This window comes from Scyliorhinus canicula, chromosome 15, assembly GCF_902713615.1.
Source record: "Scyliorhinus canicula chromosome 15, sScyCan1.1, whole genome shotgun sequence".
Taxonomy (NCBI): domain Eukaryota; kingdom Metazoa; phylum Chordata; class Chondrichthyes; order Carcharhiniformes; family Scyliorhinidae; genus Scyliorhinus; species Scyliorhinus canicula.
The window spans coordinates 87,348,274-87,368,863 of NC_052160.1; the positions used below are offsets into that span (position 1 = coordinate 87,348,274).

Genomic DNA, 20,590 nt, shown 5'->3' on the forward strand with positions numbered 1-20,590 from the left:
TCATACAGAACTTCTTAACTGAAATAAGACTAAATATCCATTGTGCTTTGCCAAGTGCCTATTTCCATGAAATATAGTCAAGCAACTGGTTAAAATGAATACAGGGTATTAAGGCAAATAATCCGCCAATTAAAGTGACTTCTACAGGAAAGAAACCTGCTAATAACGTCTTTAAAAGGAAAGAAACCTGCTGTTCTTGTATAGTTTTGCCTCTATGAAATTCCTATATCTGGGCGGTTGAAATGCCCTCTTTGGAGGCTGAGAACACCATTCAATTCTATCACCACCTTCTCAGCTCAACTGGGATGGGCAATAAATGTTAGTTGAGTCAGTAAAAGCAACATCCCAAGAATGATTAACAAAAATAACATTTACTTTTCCTTTATATTTGCCTGTTTTTAATTATTTAAAATTATGTTTAGTGCTTTATGGGGCATTTTTCATGTGTATTTTGCACCTAAAAATCAGCTTGTGCCCCAGTGCATGTCAGTTCCTTGCTGTATATCGTTATCCCAAAGAGATAAGGCAAAGCATATGAGTACCTTCATGATACTGGTATATAATGTGACAAATCAGATCAAAATTCAAATCCATTAAAACAAAGTTTTATTTTAATTCTTTAACTTCTACAACACCCAGAGATGGGGAAAAAGAGCTTGAGAATAGTTCCAGATTTTCTATTTTTAAAAACAAATTCCATAAATTACCTCAGAATTTGAGATGCACCAAAAATATTCAGGCCACCTTGCTAAAAAATATGAAATTAACTAAACTTCAATTATTTCCCATTGCAACCAGCTGAATGGAAATGTTTTGAAAGGATGACTAGACATATCACTTCAAAAAGAGGCAGTCAAAAGGCATAATGGGCCGAATGGCCTCCTCCTGCACTGTAGGAATTCTATTATATTCTACATACTATCAAGTTATGCAGACTCAAAACATTAGTTCCATTCTCTCTCCACAGATGCTGTCCTGAATTTGGGGGTTACCCCAAAGATATGCTGTGGAATCCCTTCAAAATCTCCCTGGCAAGGGTTTACCCAGCAATTGCCCAGAAGTGCGGGTAGTTTCTGCGTTGGAAACTATCCGAAGAAGTGATTTAAATCACTAACTTTCTTTGGCTCTGCCAGTTTAACACTAACAGTTCCTCTGAAATAAAAGCATTTCTAACTTCAGGGTAACTATTTTGACCCAGACTGAGCCCCGCAAAGGACACCACCCATGATCCAGACGCCCTCGCCCCCTGACTTATCATCTTCGTGGACTGAATGAGCCGGTCAAAATGGTCCGCGTTTTCGCACAATTGAGACAGCTAAAAGTGGATATGGCCATGCTACAGGAGACACACTTGAAGCTGGGAGACCAAGTTAGACTGAAGAAGGGCTGGGTCGGACAGGTATTCTATTCGGGACTGGACTTTAAAACAAGGGGGGTGGCCATCCTGATTAATAGAAGGGTGGCATTTGAGGTAGGGAACATAGAGGCAGACCCGGGTGGCAGATTTATTATGGTTAGCGGGAAACTGTAAGGAATGACAGTGGTGTTGGTAAATATATATATGCCCCAAACCTGGATGATGTCGCGTTTGTCAGGAAGGTGCTGGGAAAGATTCCGGACCTTGACTCGCACCGGTTGGTTACGGGGGTGACTTCAACACGGTCCTAGATCAGAGAATGGACTGGTCAAGCTCTAGGTCAGGAAAGGTATCAGAAATTGCGGGGTTTCATGAAGCACAGGGGAGGGGTTGATCCGTGGAGAGTCGAGAGGCCACGGAGCAAGGAATATTCATTCTACTCTCATGTGCGCAAGGTATACTCCAGGATAGATTTTTTTGTACTGGATAAAACACCGTTAGTGAGGTTGGAGGGCACTGAGTGCTCACTAATTCTGGTGTCAGACCACGCGCCACATTGGATAGACCTGCGGGTAAGCACAGGAAAGTCCCAGCACCGGAGTGGAGATTAAATGCAGGGCTGTTAGCGGACGACGAGATCTGTGAGTGAGTGATCATAGAATTTACACTGCAGAAGGAGGCCATTCTGCCCATCTGCTTCTGCACCGGCTCTTGGAAAGAGCACCCTACCCAAGGTCCACACCTCCACCCTATCCCCATAACCCAGTAACCCCATCCAACACTAAGGGCAATTTTGGACACTATGGGTAATTTAGCATTACCAATCCACCTAACCCGCACACCTTTGGACTGTGGGAGGAAACCGGAGCACCCGGAGGAAACCCACGCACACATGGGGAGAATGCAGACTCCGCACAGATAGTGACCCAAGCCGGGAATCGAACCTGGGACCCTGGAGCTGTGAAGCAATTGTGCTATCCAAAATGCTACCGTGCTGCCCTGAGTAAGGGAGGCCATTCGGGGGCATATAAAGAACGACAACACGGCTGAGGTGGTGTGGGAGGCATTGAAGATGGTTATTAGAGGGGAATGTATTTCGATTCGGGCCCACAGGGAGAAAACTGAACGGGCGGAGCTGGACAGGTTGGTAGGAGAAATCTTACAGGTCGACAGGAGATATGCGGAGTCTCCGAATGAGGAGCTCCTAAAGGAGTGTCAGAGACTCCAAATGGAATTTGGGCTCCTTTCCACAGGTAAGGCGAAGGTACAGCTGAGGAGAGTAAAAGGGGCAATATATGAATATGGGGAGAAAGCTAGCAGGATGCTTGCACATCAGCTGAGGAAGCAGGAGGCAGTGAGAGAAATAGGGAAAATAAAGGATATGAGGGGGAAGGTAGTGATGGACCCGGGGCGGTTAACGACGTGTTCCGTGAATTCAATAGTCGACTATATGAGTCAGACCCCTGGTCGGGGAGGAAGGTATGTATCAATTCCTGGAGAGGCTAGAGTTTCCAAAGGTAGATGAGGAGCTGGTGGAAGTCCTGGAGGGCCCAATTGGGCTCGGGGAGGTATAGTCGGATTGGGGCGACCTGATGGATTCCCAGTGGAATTTTATAAAAGGTTTTCTGGGCTATTGGGGCCGCTTCTGGTCAAGGCTTTTAATGAGTCCATAGAGTTGGGAGTGCTCCCCTCACCGCTATCACAGGCATCAATCTCTCTCAACCTCAAGTGAGACAAGGACCCGGAGAGCTGTATATCGTACAGGCCAATTTTCCTTTTGAAATTGCTGGCAAAGATCTTGGCCACCCGAATAGAGGATTGTGTCCCGGAGGAAATCGGGGAGGATCAGGCGGGATTTGTGAAGGGCAGGCACCTGACATCCAATATTAGACGGCTTCTTAATGTTTTAATGATACCATGACCCATGGGCATGGAAAAAGCTTTCGACCAGGTGGAATGGAAGTACCTATGAGATATTCTAGGCCGGTTCGGGTTCAGGCAGGGATTTGTGGATTGGGTCCGGCTGTTATTTCAGGCTCTGGTGGCAAATGTAAGAATCAACCGAGTCCAGTCAGAATACTTTAGTCTTTGTCGGGAGACAAGGCAGGGATGCCCGTCCATCCCATTATTGTTTGCCCTGGCCATAGAGCCCTTAGCAATGGCACTTAGATCATAATAATAATAATAATAATAATAGCTTATTGTCACAAGTAGGCTTCAATGGAGTTCCTGTGAAAAGCCCCTAGTCACCATATTCCGGCGCCTGTTCGGGGAGGCCGGTACGGGAATTGAACCCGCGCTGCTGGTCTGCCTTGGTCTGCTTTAAAAGCCAGCTATTTAGCCCTGTGCTAATAGGAGAATTTGGGCGATTTTCAGGTTACAAGTTAAATATGGGAAAGAGCGAGATGTTCATGATCCAGGCACGGGGGCAGGATAAGAGACTGAAGGAGTTACTTTTTAAAGTGGCTGAGAGGAGTTTTAGATATCTGGGGATTCAAGTGGCTCAGGATTGGGGGAAGCTTCAGAAGTTAAATCTGAGTCATGAGGTGGCAGTGAATGAGCTCCCAGGCATAAGGATAGGAGAGAGAAATCTCACGTGAGGTTGGCAAGATGGATGAATGTGTTCTGGTCCTCACTTTTTTTCTCAGCTTGCCCTCAGCACTGAGGTGGTCCTTTTCCTCCTCATCAAGCTAGAGAGCTGTCTCCTTGAATGGTGAGAGGATTTTCAATTTGAGCATTCCTCTGCCTGTCTGAGCTCTCCATTTTATTGTAAGCAATCTTGTACAGCAAGACAGATGTGGAGAGTGTAAACTGGACACATGCCGGATCAGGATGCATGGCATGTGTATTGGCGAGTGGGAGGTGGGATGTGAAGAGAGGAGGGGATGTGATGAAGAAAGTTAATGCAGGGGAGGTGAGGAAGCATATGGGAGGGCAAGTGGTGGCGCCTCATGAGGTGGCAGTGAGTGAGCTCCCAGTGGATGTGTGATGGGCATGTGTGTGGTTGAGTGTTGAGAAATGACAGAAGTGACTAACCCTGGCTGCAGAGATGAGGTCATTCATCTTCTTCCTGATTTGATCTCTGTCCTCTTGTGCAAAGAGCTTGTGCTTACCAGCGCTGGCATGCAGGTTTGTGACCTTGCTGGTTGTAACCTTCTGCCACACCAAGGATACAGTCTATCCCTCGTCTCGGCTCCACTCCATCTTGTATTCTGCTCCTTCTGAGAGACTTGGGGATGCCTTCCTCGCAGCCATCCTCTTGACTTTACTTGGAACAAGTGCTGGGGAGGTGTTTAAATGGAGTGCCCCCATGACTAAAGAGTTCTAGTGATACTGGGCGGGCGAACCAAAAGTTTGCCCTCCTGAGGCATGGGATGGAACTCATGCAAAATATTTCCAAAGTGCCTAAAAGGTACACTGCAAAAACTTACCAACATCGCTGGTGGGTTACTCCTGTTTTTCTCGCCCAAAATGACGCCTAGCCAAAATAATGGAAAATTCCACCCACTATGACACCCGCAGTGGGTGGGAGTGGGGGGCGGGAGTGGAAAATCCCGATCAATGTTTCAGGTCAATAACATTTCATCAGAAATGATGTGATAATGACCAATTGCTTTTGCGTTTTTTTTTGTAATATAAATTTAGTGTACCCAATTCATTTTTTCCAATTAAGGGGCAATTTAGCGTGGCCCTCCACCTACCCTGCACATCTTTGGGCTGTGGGGGCGAAACCCACGCAAACATAAGGAGAATGTGGAAACTCCACATGGACAGTGACCCAGAACCGGGATCAAACCTGGGATCTCGGCTCTGTGAGGCAGCAATTCTAACCACTGCGTCACTGTGCTGCCCTGTTTTTGTGTTGTGACTAAAAGATAAATATTGGTCAAGGCAGCAAGGATAGCTTCCCTGCTCTTCTTCAAAAGTGCCATGGCGTATTTTACATCCATCTGAGTAAACAGGGCGTCAATGTCTGAAAGATGGTACTTTCAACAGTAGCATTCCCTCAGTGGTGAATTCGAGTGTTAGCCTAGATTTGTGTTCAGGCCTCTGAAGTGATGAAAACCCATAACCTTCTGACTCAGAGACAAATAAGTTATCAATTGAGTGTGGCTGTCATTACAACGTAAGCGAAAGCCAACTGTATGCATTTCTTTTGTTCTGCCAGTGTAAGACATAGGAAGGCAAATGGTCAGTGCCAGGCTTAACAACTCAGTTATAAAGTAAATTGGCTGACTTATCATTAACCAAACCACAGAATTGTTTGACTCGTTTTGAGAAAATATCACTGACCTCAATATTTTCTGCATTTTCAACATAAAGTCGCCGTGTTTCATCTCTTTCTGCTTCATCTAAAATAAATGAGGATAATTTTCAACACGTGCTAAGACCTGCTTACAGTCAGATAAAATGATAAAGTGAAAACAGAAAATATTGGAAATACCTAGCAGGCCAGGCAGTATCTATAGACAGCGAAGCATAGGCTGGGATTTTCCACCACTGCAGGGACCAGGAAATCTCACATATAAAAGTTAACAGCTGAATTTTTAACCTGAGGAACCTGCTGCCAAAGGTGGTCAGGGGTGTCTGGCAGCAGCTCAGGAACCTGAATTCTTTGAGGAGTGGGCTTTACCCTACCTGTTGTCTCAGCTACAGTATTCCACCTGCTTCAGGGTTTACTGAACAATCACAGTGTGGGTGTTATAACAACCTGCACTGGTCAAGGGAAGGATTTATATTTAAAGAGATCATGATGGAGGTCAAAATAGCGAAATTCCACACAGCTTCCAAGCACATCAGAAAGTAGAAGGATGAAAGAAAGTGGGTGATAGGAAGGCTGTCCCTATCCTCTAACGCTTCCATGCAGGTTCTGCTGTTGGCAGTGAATAGAAGTGCTGTTTACCACTTAGATAAGTGGAAGAGAGTCCAGTCTCTCAAACAAGTAGTTTTAGAGGGAAGTGGCCAAGGAAGTGAGCAACAAGAACATGCTCCCTTGAACCTGGATAGTGTCTCGACTGGTGTCAAACTTTCAGGTGCCAATCCCACACTCTGACTTCCTCAGCATTTCTTGCAAGGCACTCCTCAGACCAACACATCTTGTGGCTCCACTGACTCCTTTGTCACAAGGCATCACCTCACGTCCCTTTCTGAACCAACACTGACACTTTTAAAGTGCCCAATTCATTTTTGTCCAATTAACACACCACACAATAAATGGCAGATGCGACCCAAACAAGTACACAAATTTCTCATCAACCCACCCAGACATCAGTAACACTGAGGAACCAATCTCGGTGAAACCATGAGCTGGATTCTCCAGTTACCGACGGCGAAATCGCGTTCGGCAAACAGCCGGAGAATCCAAGTTTCCTACAAAATGGGGAGCACCGTTGTTTTTTCCGATGCTCCGCCCCCTCCAAAACGGCATACTCGGGAGAGTTCGCTGTGCCATGTATCAACGGCCTCAGGACATTGTCTGAGGCTCCCCCCCCCCCCCCACCCAAATGTTCAGCCCCCAACCGACCAAGTTCCCAATGGAGTCTTATCTGTCGGGAACTCAGCGTGGTGACTGCAGACTCAATCCAGCCCTGCCGCAGTCAGGGGAGGGCCGATTCACGGGCGGAGGGACAATTATTCCTGGCTGGGGGCACTGTGGGGGGGTGGTCCAGGGAGGTGCAAGCCAGTCAAAGGGAGTGCACTATTTTGCGGGCCGGGTCCACAGACCCAGCAATTCTCCGGGGCATATCGGCAGAGAGCCAGGTGCTCTACGCTTCCGTCCTGTTAGCCCCCAGCAGAACGGGGAAATCAGTGGCCATTTGCTCCAGTTTTTCTGGCGTAAAACACCACTGTTGCCACACCGGCGTGGGGACATAGCACCAGAATCGGAGAATCCAGCTCTCTGCTCTTTCACAAGTGATTCTGGTCTTCATCTTTCAAGAATTCGACTTGGAAATCTCTCCAAACTTCGTTCCAACTTGGACAGATTCACGACAGCCCACCTTTGTGTTCCCCCGCTCATCTCCCAAGATTCCACTAACCTGGATTCCTGAGTAAGCACCAACTCAAAAGCATAATTTCAGATCTTCAGGGTACTGAGTAGAACACTACCGCTCAAAAGGAACGCAGCACTCAGTCATCCAACTTCAGCCTTCTTGGATCTTCAGGGTTTCTCCAGAGCTCTCTTCATTTACCAGTAAGAAGTCTTACAACACCAGGTTAAAGTTCAACAGGTTTGTTGTGAATCACTAGCTTTCGGAGCGCAGCTCCTTCCTCAGGTGATTCACCAGAGTGTTCAACCTGTTGTTGTAGGACTTCTTACTGTGCCACCCAAGTCCAACGCCAGCATCTCCACTTCATTTACGAGGGCTTCTCTTGAGCCCAAGTCTGCTCTGACATCCCTTTTTCTAATTGGCTATTATTTATCTGCTCCTCTCTTGGACCAAATTGGGACTTCTTCCTGTCGCTGTCCTCCTCTGGGACTCTTGTTTACAGACCTATCCCTGTACCCTCTCCGTTTGCAACCTCTCTCTGTCCTCACTCCCTGTCCCCTGTCTGGGACATATTTTCTCAAAAGATACTCAGCTCTCAGCTACCTGACCCTGGTTTTTGTGCAGTTTCTTTATGCGCAAGCGCACTGGTCCCAAAAAACCCTTGAGAATGCCAATCTTCACTTGTGTATCCCACTCCCAGTCTGCGCATGCTCAAAAGCTCCCAAGTTCAACAAAGTCTGAAGTTCTCAACCTCCAAACACACTAACGAGGTAAGTGTAGATTTTGTAACAACACTAAGAAGCCTTTTGAGCTCAAACCTTTCACATAGACAGGGCAGCAACTGAACAATTTCACTCTTAAATTTCAATGAGGAATAATGCTCCACAATCCCCATTGTGCTCTCATGTTGCTGACACAGACAAGTTAACGTTATGTGCAGGGTTAAAGGCAGAATTAATTGGCTCTTAACGTACTTATAGACCCAACATTACCATAGATCAGGGGTGGGCAAACCTTTCCGTGCAAGGGCCACATTCAGAAATTCACAATTTTAAAGGGCCACATAGTATATTAATTAATAGTCCCAGTTGTAACCAATTAGCGTGCAGCATATACCTCAGCGCTTCCCCCGGCGGCATCCTGCCTTTAGCCCTCTTTTTCTCTACTTTTCAAAAATGGCGCTTCACCCGGTTATGATTCTGGGCGCCTCATATAGAACATAGAACAGTACAGCACAGAACAGGCCCTTCGGCCCTCGATGTTATGCAGAGCAATGATCACCCTACTCAAGTCAACGTATCCACCCTATACCAGTAACCCAACAGCCCCCCCCCCCCAATTAACCTTATAAAAAATAAAAATAAAAAATTTTTTTTTTAATTTTTTAAAAATAATTTTTTTTTTTAATGATTTGATCTTGGTGGGCCACATAAAGACCTTTGGCGGGCCGCATGCGGCCCGTGGGCCGTAGTTTGCCCACCCCTGCAATAGACGTTTCTTGTATGACACTCAAAGAGCTCAGGTAAAAAGCCAGAAGTGATCAGGGTCGAGGTGGCACAGCACAGAAAAGGCCCTTCAGCCCATAACTGCATCAGTCAAAAACAACCACCAAATCCCATTTTCCAGCTCGTGGGCAGTAGCCTTGAATGCCTTGGCATCTCAAACACACATCAAAATACTTCTTAAATATTATAAGGGTCTTTGCTCCAACACCGCCCCCACCCAGTTTCAAGCAGGGAGATCCGACTCCCACCACCTCTGGGTGAAAACGCTTTTCCTCACATCTGGGGTGGCATGCTGGCACAGTGGTTAGCACTGCTGCCTCACAGCTCCAAGGACACGGGTTCAATTCCAGCCTCGGGTGATTCTGTGGCGTTTGCACGTGCATGATCCTCATGTGGGCGTCGCAGACCACCTGAATGTTCATGGAGTATGCACCCTCGATGTTCATGAACACTTCCCTGTTGTCTGCAGGTGGGCACATGGGGACGTGCATACCATCGATTACACCCTGGACCATCGGTATCCCGGCCACCTTGGCGAATCCACGTGCCTGTGCTTTCTGCTCTGCTCGGTCCTTGGGGAATTTAATGTACCTGTCCGCGATGGCGAACAAGGCGTCAGTCACGGCCCAGATGCACCTGTGGACCGATGCCTGTGAGATCCCAGATAGGTCACCGCTCGGCGCCTGAAAGGAACCGGTCGCGTAGAAGTTTAGGGCCACCGTCACCTTGACGACACCGGTACAGCGTGTCCTCCTCCCGTTCCACGAGGTGCGAGGTGCGCCATGAGGTGGCAGATACGTGCGACCGTCTCCCTGCTGAACCTTAGTCTCCTCTTGCACGTGATGTCCGGTAGGGCCTCGAACGACATTCGGTCATGGTACACCCTAGGCCTTGCTGGCCGCCTGTGGCGCCCTGGCACCACCATCAGTGGCTCCTCCCCCCCACTCCGCGGCCATCCCCTCTGCAGCAGTAGCAGCCCCAGCATCTGTATCCACTGTGGGCCGTCGCAGTCTACGCTGCTGGATGGCCACCTGCAGTGCAGCGGCTCCAAACACTGCAGTGACAATCGCTGTCTAGTTGGCATACACGGTGAACTGCAGAAGGGTGGTGGGGGGGCAGAGAAACGACATGTTACACGGAGGTTCTTTGACACCTCGGCAGCCGGGTGCTATGGGATACCTGTGTGCCCCGGTGGCCTGGTCGCGCTGCAGACACGCAGCCAGCCTAACCCTTGGTCACTGTCTGCGTCCAACGGTCAGTTAACACCGTCCTCCTCACTGGTGCGCCAGTCACCTCTGCCCATCAGCCACACGACAACCTGCGGGCGTGTCCTTGTCACCGTCCTGCCATGGCAGGGCGGCTGACATGTGGCATCCGCGGATGGACCACCCCCTCCACACCCTTCCCACCCCCACTCCCACCTCCACATTTTGGGTGTCTCGGGCGATTCTCCAGCTTGCACCGCGCGGAACTCGACGGAGCCGATCTCACCGGTTGGGAGAATCGCGGGAGCGCGTCGGACCGGCATCGCGTGGAAAACTGGCGCGGCCCGCGATTCTCCCAACCAGCGTGGCCTCGGAGAATCACGCCCAGGCTTCCAGTTAGAAAAATGCCCCATGACAATCATCCTGCCACTCAGTGAATTCTGGATCCAATTTGCCAAATTTCCTTGGATCTCATGGGTTCTTCCCTTCGCTATCAGTCTCCCATGTGGGACCTTATTAAAAGCTTTGCTGATGTCCGAGTCGATTATGTCAAAAGGCATTTTATCTACACAACTAGTCATCTCTTCGAAAAATGTAATCAGACATGACCTCCCCTTAACAAAACCATGCTGTTCTTGATTAATCCCTGCCTCTCTAAATGCAGATTAAGTCTGTCTCTCAGAATCTCTTCCTATAGTTTCCCCAATATGGAGAATCCGGCATTGGACTGGGGTGTGCACAGTAAGAAGTCTTACACCAGGTTAAAGTCCAACAGCTTCCTTTGGAATCACTAGCTCCGAAAGCTAGTGATTCCAATCAGCTACGGAGGCAGGCCGGAGCCGGGGAAGATAAACAAAGCGTTTTGGGATTATTATAAGGAGCTGTACAGGGCGGGCCCAGGGCGAGGGGGGGTGAAGAGGTGGACATAGGATGGTTCTTAGGTCAACTGGAGTTTCCACAGTTGAAGAGAAGCGGCAGATGCTAGAAAAGCCCTTGGGGCTGGGTGAGATATTGGACAGTATAAGGGGTATGAAGTTGGGGAAGGCCCTGGGGCCCGATAGCTACAAGGCAAAATTGCATAAGGAGTTTGCGATGGACCTGGCACCACATATGAGGCGTAGGAGAAGGTGGAGCTGCAGACGATGACGCAGGCAATGATCACGTTAATACCAAAACAGAGTAAGGGCACGTTGGAATGTGGGTCGTACAGGCTCAAATTGTTGTTAAATACGGACATGAAAGTGCTGGCTAAGTTGGTGGCGGGAAGAATGGAAGGTTGTGTCCCAGGAGTAGTTGCGGAGGACTAAACAGGCTTCGTAAAGGGCAGGCAGCGTTCCAGCAATGTCAGGAGGCTGTTAAATGTGATCATGACCCCATCAGGAGCACAGGTACCGGAGGTAGTGGTGTCCACGGATGCGAAAAATGCTTTCAATCAGGTGGAATGGCGGTACCTGTTTGAGGTCTTGGGAAGGTTTGGGTTTGGGCCAAAGATCGTGGCATGGGTGCGCTTGTTATACGTAGCACCCAGGGAGGATTTCCAGTGGCGGCGGCGGTGCTGAGCGGACGCACATCAGGTGGCTCTCCTCCCAAATGAACCCAACAGAGGCAATTTATCGAGAATTTTTGCTTAAAAATCCCACCAAAACCCAGCCAAAGGCAAAAGACGCAAGAAAGGAATATGCCTTTCTGGCAATAACAAACAAGAGAGACGGCGAGATATTAGGAGCAGCAGTGAAGGAAAGGGACAGGATCTGCGGGTGCGGAAACAGGCAATCACACGATGCGAGAAGGAGGTTCAGGCGAACCAGGAAGGGGAAAAACTGGCGAACCGAACAGCGGAGAAGGAACAGGCTGCGGCGACCTCCCCACCCCCCCCCCCCCCCCCCCCCCCCCATTTTCCCCACTCCCGCTCAGGGGGCCAAATGGAGAAGTGTGCTGAAAAGGGAGTTGAAGTCTATGAAGGAGGCGATCAGGACGGAGCTCCACATGATGATTGAGGAGGTGATGTCGGAGGCGACAACTGCAATGCAGCGAACTCTAGAAGGCCTGGGAAGGAAGGTGGAGGACCAGGAAAACAGGCCCAGATGTCAGAATATCAGAATAGTGGGCTTGCCAGAGGGGATAGAGGGTAGTGACCCAACGAGCTACATCACCCAAATGCTGGGAAAGCTAGCGGGGCGGGAGGGCTTTCCAAACTGTTATGAATTATAAATACTAATAATCCACACTGTATTGTACAACATGTGTTGAGCCTGTATATTGTATTGGATCACGTGTAGTTGCACGACTCTACCCCTAGGGGGAGATGAGGAGCTTGTACTGGGCCCCACCTTGGCTCCGCCCATGGCTCCACCCATGGCTCCTCCCCTTAACAAGAAGTATAAAGGTTGAAGCTGAGAGCCTGCCTGCCAGTTCATCTGGAGTTCATCTCGTCACAGGCATGCTCTGTTGTAAGACGATTAAAACCACTGTTCACTTCTAACCACGTGTCGCATGAATTGATGGTCTCATCACAAACCCCCCAGAAATGAAAAAGGCACACAGGTCACTTCAGCAGAGGCCCAAAGTCGGGGAGCTGCCCAAGGCGATTATCATGAAGCTGCACCGGTTCCAGGACCAGAAAAAAATCTTAACATGGAACCGTCAGATTAAATCATGCTCGTGGGAAGGGAAGATGATCAGGGTGTACCAGGACATTGGGGCGGACCTAGCAAAAAAGAGGGCCAAGTTCAACAGAGCAAAATCAGTGCCTGACAAAAGTGGAGTACAATTTGGAATGTTATTCCCGGCCAGACTCTGGGTAACATTCAAGGGCAAGGAACTGAGGCACGATCAATTGGACAAAGACGATAGTTGAATCCAACTGAGGCTTTATTGCTCTAAGATGTGTGGCCTCCCACAAAAGCTGGCGAAATTGCTGCTAGCTGGAGGACACGCATATTTATACAGCAGGCAGAGACTACCGGCGAACTTGTAGTACAGGTCCTACCGTACATCACCTAATACAGCTGCAACAGTGGTTTACCACATTCACCCCTGTTAAAATTGAGTCCGGCGGGGGTGGTGGAGAACTATATACAACAATGAGTTAATATTTACAATATTTGATCAAAAAAAATGTATTTTGAAGTCTGGTGCCAGTTAGAGATTTAACCGGTCCGATGCCTTGATGTTCCGCTGAGAGCGACGTAGTGGTGTCGGCGATATCGGTACTGGCCTGATGTTCGCTGACTCCAGGAGCGTGCCGAAATCCTCTTCATCCTCGGACGTGTGCAGGGGAAGGACGGATGGTCCTGGTGGGATTAATGCTGGGAGCGCCGGCAGAGGGAAGAGTGGCGCCGGGCCGGAGAGGTGGGTGTGTGTGGAACCTGTTGGTGCCAGGTCCCGGAGGGAGACAGTATCTTGGCGGCCGTCGGGGTACGCCACGTAGGCATACTGGGGGTTGGCGTGGAGCAATTGCACCCTTTCCACCAACGGGTTTGCCTTGTGGAGTCGGACGTGCCTACGGAGCAGGACTGGTCCTGGAGCTGCAAGCCAAGTCGGGAGCGACACCCCAGATGTGGACTTCTTGGGGAAGGCTAAAAGACGTTCATGGGGTGTGTTGTTAGTAGCGGTGCACAGCAGTGATCGAATGGAGTGGAGTGAATCAGGGAGTACCTCCTGCCAGTGAGAGGCTGGGAGGTTCTTGAACCGCAGGGCCAGCTGGACGGCCCTTCATACCGTCCCGTTCTCCCTCTTTACCTGCCCGTTTCCCCGCGGAGAGTTCGATCTTCCACCGCAAGATTTTATCGTTTTTGATCTTGCCCCGCTTGTGTTGTTGAACATGAAGGCTACCGACCGTTGGTCAGTGAGGAGAGTGAATCTCCTGCCGGCCAGGTAATGCCTCCAATGCCACACAGCTTCAACGATAGCTTGGGCCTCTTTTTTGACGGATGAGTGCCGAATTTCTGAGGCATGAAGGGTGCGGGAAAAAAATGCCACGGGTCTGCCTGCCTGAGGGTGGCGGCTAGGGCGACGTCCAATGCATCGCTCTTTACTTGGAAGGGCAGTGTCTCGTCTACAGCGTGCATCCCGGTCTTGGCTACATCGGCTCTGATATGGGCGAAGGCCTGTTGCGCCTCAGCCGTCAGGGGAAAGTATGTGGACTGAATGAGTGGGCGGGCCTTGTCCACATAGTTTGGGACCCACTGGGCGTAGTACGAGAAGAGCCTCAGGCAGCGTTTAAGGGCCTTGGGGCAGTGAGGGAGGAGAAGCTCCATGAGGGGGCACATGCGGTTGGGATCGGGCCCCAGAACTCCGTTCTGGACTACATAGCCGAGTATGGCTAAGTGGGTCGTGTTAAACACGCACTTCGCCTTGTTGTCGGTGAGGTTGAGGAGAGTGGCGTTGCGGAGAAATTTGGCGAGGTTGGCATAGTGGTCCTGCTGGTCATGGCCGCAGATGGTGACGTTGTCTAGGTACAGGAAGGTGGCCCGCAAACCGTACCGGTCGACCATTCGGTCCATCTCCCTTTGGAAGACCGACACCCCGTCAGTGACGCCGAAGGGAACCCTGAGGAAGTGATAGAGACGACCGTCCGCCTCGAAAGCGGTGTATGGACAGCCCGATTTACGAATGGGGAGCTGGTGGTAGGCGGATTTGAGGTCTACCGTTGTGAAGACCCGGTATTGTGCAATCTGATTGACGAGATCAGATATGCGTGGGAGGGGGTACATGTCGAGCTGCGTGTACCGATTGAGGGTCTGGCTGTAGTCCACGACCATTCTGTGTTTCTCCCCAGTTTTAACGACTACCACTTGAGCTCTCCAGGGGCTTTGTTGCTGGCTTCGATGATGCCCTCCCGAAGCAGCTGCTGGATCTCGGACCTGATGAAGGTCCGGTCCTGTACCGTCTGCTCTTGGTGGCGACGGGTTTGCAATCCAGGGATAGATTGGCAAAGAGGGAAGGTGGATCGACCTTCAGGGTCACGAGGCCGCACATAGTGAGGGGTGGTAGGGGCCCGCCGAATTTGAGCGTTAGGCTCTGGAGATTGCACTGGATGTCCAGGCCTAGGAGCAGGGCAGCGCAGAGGTTAGGGACAACGTAGAAGCGGAAGGCGCTGAATTCTACGCCCTGGACCGTGAGCGTGAGTGTGACCGTACAGTACCCCCGGATCACGACGGAATGGGATCCAGAGGCCAGGGAAATTCTTTGATTGGCGGGGTGTACCGCGAGGGAGCAACGCCTTACCATATCCGGGTGCATGAAGCTTTCGGTGCTCCCGGTGTCCAGCAAGCAGGAGGTCACATGGCCGTTGATTTTCACACTGGTCGATGCGGTGGCCAGGTTGTGCGGTCGATCGTTACTGAGGCGAGTCGTGGTCGGTCGTCGCTGACGTCGGATGATGGGGAGCCTGGGGGGCCCAGGTCCCGGAATGCTGCCGGTGTCCATGTCCCGTGGGGGAGACAAGATGGCGGCGCCTGAAGATCCTGCGGGGGACAAAATGGCGGCGCCCATGGGCCGCACGTTGCGGGGGTTGGGCAAGATGGCCAAGATGGCGGTGTCCATGGGCCGCACTTGGACGGGGGGGGGGGGGAGAAGATGGCAGCGCCCACTGGCCGTGCGTGGCTCCGGGAGGTGAAGGTGGCGGCGCCCACTGGCCGCACATGGTCCGGGGAGATGCAGATGGCGGCACCCATTGTGTGTAGACTAGAGGGGTGGGAGCGATAGCGGTGACTGCGCAGGCCTGGCACACCGTGGCGAAGTGGCCCTTTTTGCCACAAGCCTTGCAAAGGGCAGCGCGGGCCGGGCAGTGTTGGCGAGGGTGCTTCTGCTGGCCGCAGAAGTAACATCGGGGACCCCCGGAGTGCGCAGGCTGACGTGTGGCGCAGGCGTACTGGCTGGGTAATGCCCCTGCTGGGGCGGGCGTCTGTGGGGTACACGAGGGGTAGGAGGGGTGGGCCGCACGGCTGGCGGGGTAGGCCTGAATGTTATGTGAGGCAACCATCATGGAGAGTGCTAGCTTCTTTGTCTCAACTAGGTCGAGCGTGGCCCCTTCTAACAGTCTCTGGCGTGTGAGGTCCGTCGCAAATGTGGAGATGAGAACCATGGTGGCCCTGAAGAATACCGGGTCAGGCCCGCTAATGATTTGCCAACGGAGTTTACTGTACCTGTAGAGTGGAACACATTTTCGCCGCTGTCAAGGCACTGGAGAATCGCAATTTGTCGTGCAACTGGTGCCCGCCATGATTTTGGCGCAAAACCAATTCCAGCATCGGCTGCCGGGGAATCCCTCCCAACATATTTTGAATACCATTCATGGATAAAGTTGATCAACTAGCATTTTTCTTGCTTATATTGGTGTAGAGCCTTTTAGAGAGAGATTTGTTCAGAACTAAACTGAACCATATCTGCAGCTTGGTGTTACAGAAGCATCTAACAAACTTGGACCCTCCCATTAACTATGCCACCTGCAATCGAAAAGCACACCACATTCTTATGTCTTGTTACAAAAGGTTACGGGCTCAATTTAAAGGAAATGAAACAAAGTCCTATGTCATGTGCGTTTAACTGGGAATTTCCCTGCACTGACAGCACCAAGAACGACCCAGCTATGAAACGGGATTCTGCTTCATTTCTGGGCCCTGGCTAGGAACGCCCAATCAAGGCTGCACTTAGTGCCATTTTGCACGAATAAACTCCGCTTGCCAGTGCAGGAAGGGATCTGGGCATCCATTTTAAATGTCACCCGATCGCTAGACCCCCCCCCCCACAACCCAGCGCTGCTCCTCGCCCTACCTTACAAGGGCAGAGCACCCCCAGTCCCTATCCTACCGGCATGATGCCACCTAAACATCTCGCCAGTGCCAGCCTGGCACTGTCAGGAACTGCCAGGGTGGCACCAGTGTGGCACTGGGATGCCAGGGACTACCCCGCCCAGGGACTACCCCACCCAGCGTTTAACCACCCAGGGGCCCCCGATAACGTAGAAAAGAATTGTTTTTAAGCAGCAAGTCGGATTCTATATTGTAGCCCTTGGCCTGGAGGCACAGCCTGACGAAAGGCGAATTGCGCTGCTGCTCATGGTAGCAGGTCCTCAAGCAACAGAACTATGCCATATCTTTGCCTGTGACAGCGAAGAGGCGAGCAAAAGTTATGATGTGGTGCTGAAGTACTTCGATCAGTACTGCTCTCTAAAAGAAAACAAAGCATGTGAACATGACATATTCAGTAAGCATACCCAGAAAGAAGGGCTTCAGTCAGAAGGCCATATTAAGATGTGTCATGCAAGTGAGTGGGCTGCACAGAACAGCACACTCAACAAAAAGAAATTTGGCACCACCATGGAAGAGGACACCTACCCAATCAGCACTGTGACGCAGGTCAAAAAGAAACATGGTCTCAGCGCTGCGGGTGGCCATTGTGAGAGCACTGTGACGTAGGTCAAAAGAAACGTGGCCCCAGTGCGGGCAGCCATTTTAAGCAGCCGTCCGGAACCGCCATTTTGTGCCAGAAATGTAGCAACCGACATGGCCCATGGCAATATCTGGCCCCCGGAGAATTATGTTCCAGGTGTTGCCGTGTTGGTCATTTTGATAAACAATGTTTTTTGCATCCTATAGTGGACCAAATGGAGTCGATCAATGCAGTTAATGAGATGGCCCTCGATTAATTAATTTTCATGGATCTAATCTCAACTGAGGACGCAATGAGTCCGAAGACAAAAGTAGAAGTAGTTTTGATGACCAACTGGAACGACAGTTCTAATCCAGCTCATATCGTTGATTCATTCCAGTGGTGATGTTAAAAACACATTGATAAAGTGTAAACTTGACACGGAAGCAAAGGAAAACCTTCTCAGTCTGGGTAATCTGCAGGGCCTGCTAGTGCCGCCGAAAGTCGTAACCCGACCAAGTATGCTAGACGACTACAGTGGAAATGAGTTTGAGACGTTGGGGGAATGTGACCTAGAAGCATGGGTACACAACAGGCGAAACGTCGTTAAATTCTCCATTGTAGACACAAAACGTGAGTCTATCCTCGGGGCAGATGCGTGCGAGACCCTGATCCTAGTGGAGCGGCTGTTCGTCCCAATCAGTGAGTCAATAAAAAGGTAAATCGACGCGCAGCTGGATACAGCGACGCCATTATCCGATGAGATACGAGCAATAGTGAAACTGGAGGAAGATCAACCAGAAACTGCAATGGAGAACCCAAAGGACATTGCAGACATCTGGTTATCGGCTTTTAAAAATGAGACCAGGCTCAGCCACGTGATGCAGAAGCATGATGAGCCTATTTTAAAGTATCTACAGGGCGTTGCAATAAACCTTTCAGATGCAGGACAGTCAAGGAGCTTCACTCTGGGGGTCAAGTTTGAATCGACTGAGTAGTTCACGAATGAGATACTCGTAGAAACACATGAAGTTGCGGCCTGATGGGGCAGGTTTCTTTGTTACCAGGTGCACAGTCTGGCACATCAAATGGAAGAAAGGAAAAAAATGTCACAATGAAAACCATTAGATTGAAGCAGTCGCATGAGGGTCGGCCTATTCATAAAGCAGTCACAAAAACTGTACTGAATGACTCTTTTTTCAATTTCTTCACTCCCCTGAAGGTTCTGGAACAAAGAGTGTTGGATGGAAGGTCTGCAGCAAGACTCGCTGCTGATTTAAAAATAGGTCAATTCCTGCGCGAACACATAATTTTGTGTGCAATAGTGTATTTTATAGGTGAAATCATCGCAGACGATGCTGAATCCGATGATCAATACTACGAAGATATGATGACTTTGAAGATGATGCGGAAAGCAAAGGAGTGGATGGTGAGCCAGATGAAGATGAATATGAAATGGTCATAAATCTATTTCGCAGAAGCAATGGCGAGCTTGATAAAGAAACTCGAGAAGCACTGCTCCAGTGGTTTGGCGGGAATAACAAGGTAGTTACAAAGGATGCCCAGACCACGCTGGACACTGAGCAGGGAGAGAGCTCTGAGATGGCACACTCCAAAATAAAAAGTGAGATCGCAGTGGCTGATACCTTAGAGGAACATCTCTTGCACAAGCTAGTCACAGATGATATCGTACCAATCTTGGGAGACGTTTGCTCCAGAGGCACTTGGTGAATAATTTCAGGCCTCTGAAGTAGTTCCAGTAGTCAACTCCCCGATCCTCAAGGCTACTCCACCGGAAGAGGAGTTGGAGGAGCTCATGGCCATATCGTTGTGCAGCTCGTCAGATCACACATATATACTAGAGCAAGAGCAGGATGATCCATCACCTGGATCATCAGGACCAGAGAGCATTTGTATCGTCATATCCAGTGAGGATGAGCCATTAGTCGTTGTTCCAACAAGCCAAGGGAAAACACCTGATGTTATAGATGTTACTTCCACCCAGGCACCAGAAAGCGAGGCTTTCCACCCTCCATCATTTGGGCTAAGTCACCAGCAGTTCTGTAAATTCATTGCAAGACAAGATCACAGAACACAACGGGGAGAACGTGCAAACTCCACACAAAGTTGGATTTGAACCCAGGTGCTGTGAGGCAGCAGTACTAACCACTATGCCACCGTGACACCCCAATTAAGCAAGCCAGTGCTAAACGGTGCCCGCTCGGGATCTCCGAGGCAAGGCTGTTCGATCCGGGATAGATGTGTTCAAGTGAGACTAACTGCTCATTTGAATATGCAAATCGGAGTCCCAACTTCAACGGCGGGATCCAGATCGCGACGCCTTGTGAGATCTAACAAGGCTTGAAAAGGCTTGAAGCGAGAAGCTGCTCGTGTGACTGACTGGCCTTGTTGTGTCCCCAGTCGGGAGTGGCGAGACAAATAGATCGCACCTTACTGCAAAAATCAATGATTCTCTCCCTTTGTAATCACAGAAAAAATACTAAATACTTTAAAATATGAAAATTTGTCACATCCTCGTTACACTATGCGAACAGAGTTCTGCAATTCAAACAGCAACTTCCGGACATCTGTGTTTACTCTTACATCTATTCCATAAGTTTGCGTAGAACACTTAGGCAAATTTGAGGGAACATCCTCTCCGGGATCCCTATGCCCAGAGAACATCACACCCACTCACCTCTCTGCCGCCCGTTGCCCAACCTCCCAAACTTGTTCCACCCCCACAACCCCAGCCTGACCCCTCATACCTGTATTTCCTGAACTTGTCCTGAGAGAGGAATAGAAGTCCTGCCTCCAACCACAGTGCTGCTCCCAGCAGTAAATGGCTGCTGGGCAGGCGTCAAGAACCTTTAGCCGGTGGGGTGGGGACTACAGCACCCAGCTAAATCCAGCCCGTTGAGTAATTGTGGCACAAAGGAAAAGATCAAGCTGGGCCTTCGCTACAAAGTTTCCTGGAAAGTATTGCACATCCTACATTGCAAAATTAAGTACATGTCAAGTGTATTTTATTGGCTAAAAAGTACTTTGCTACATCAGGTGATCATAAACCATTCGCCATATCAAGTCCACAAAGCCTTTGGAAAGAGCACCCAACCACACCCCAAGTCCCAGCCTATCCCCATAACCCAGTAACCCCAC

General features: G+C 50.0%; 1 protein-coding gene across 5 annotated transcripts in view; it reads right to left on the bottom strand.

Moving 5' to 3' along the window:
• sycp1 (synaptonemal complex protein 1) overlaps positions 1 to 20,590 on the bottom strand; it is a 741,816-nt gene that overhangs the window by 666,033 nt on the left and 55,193 nt on the right. For all 5 annotated transcript variants that reach the window (XM_038820847.1, XM_038820848.1, XM_038820846.1 and 2 more), the window contains exon 6: positions 5,651 to 5,709. In XM_038820847.1, the coding sequence (XP_038676775.1) occupies positions 5,651 to 5,709 (59 nt within the window). The remainder of the gene's footprint in view (positions 1 to 5,650; positions 5,710 to 20,590) is intronic.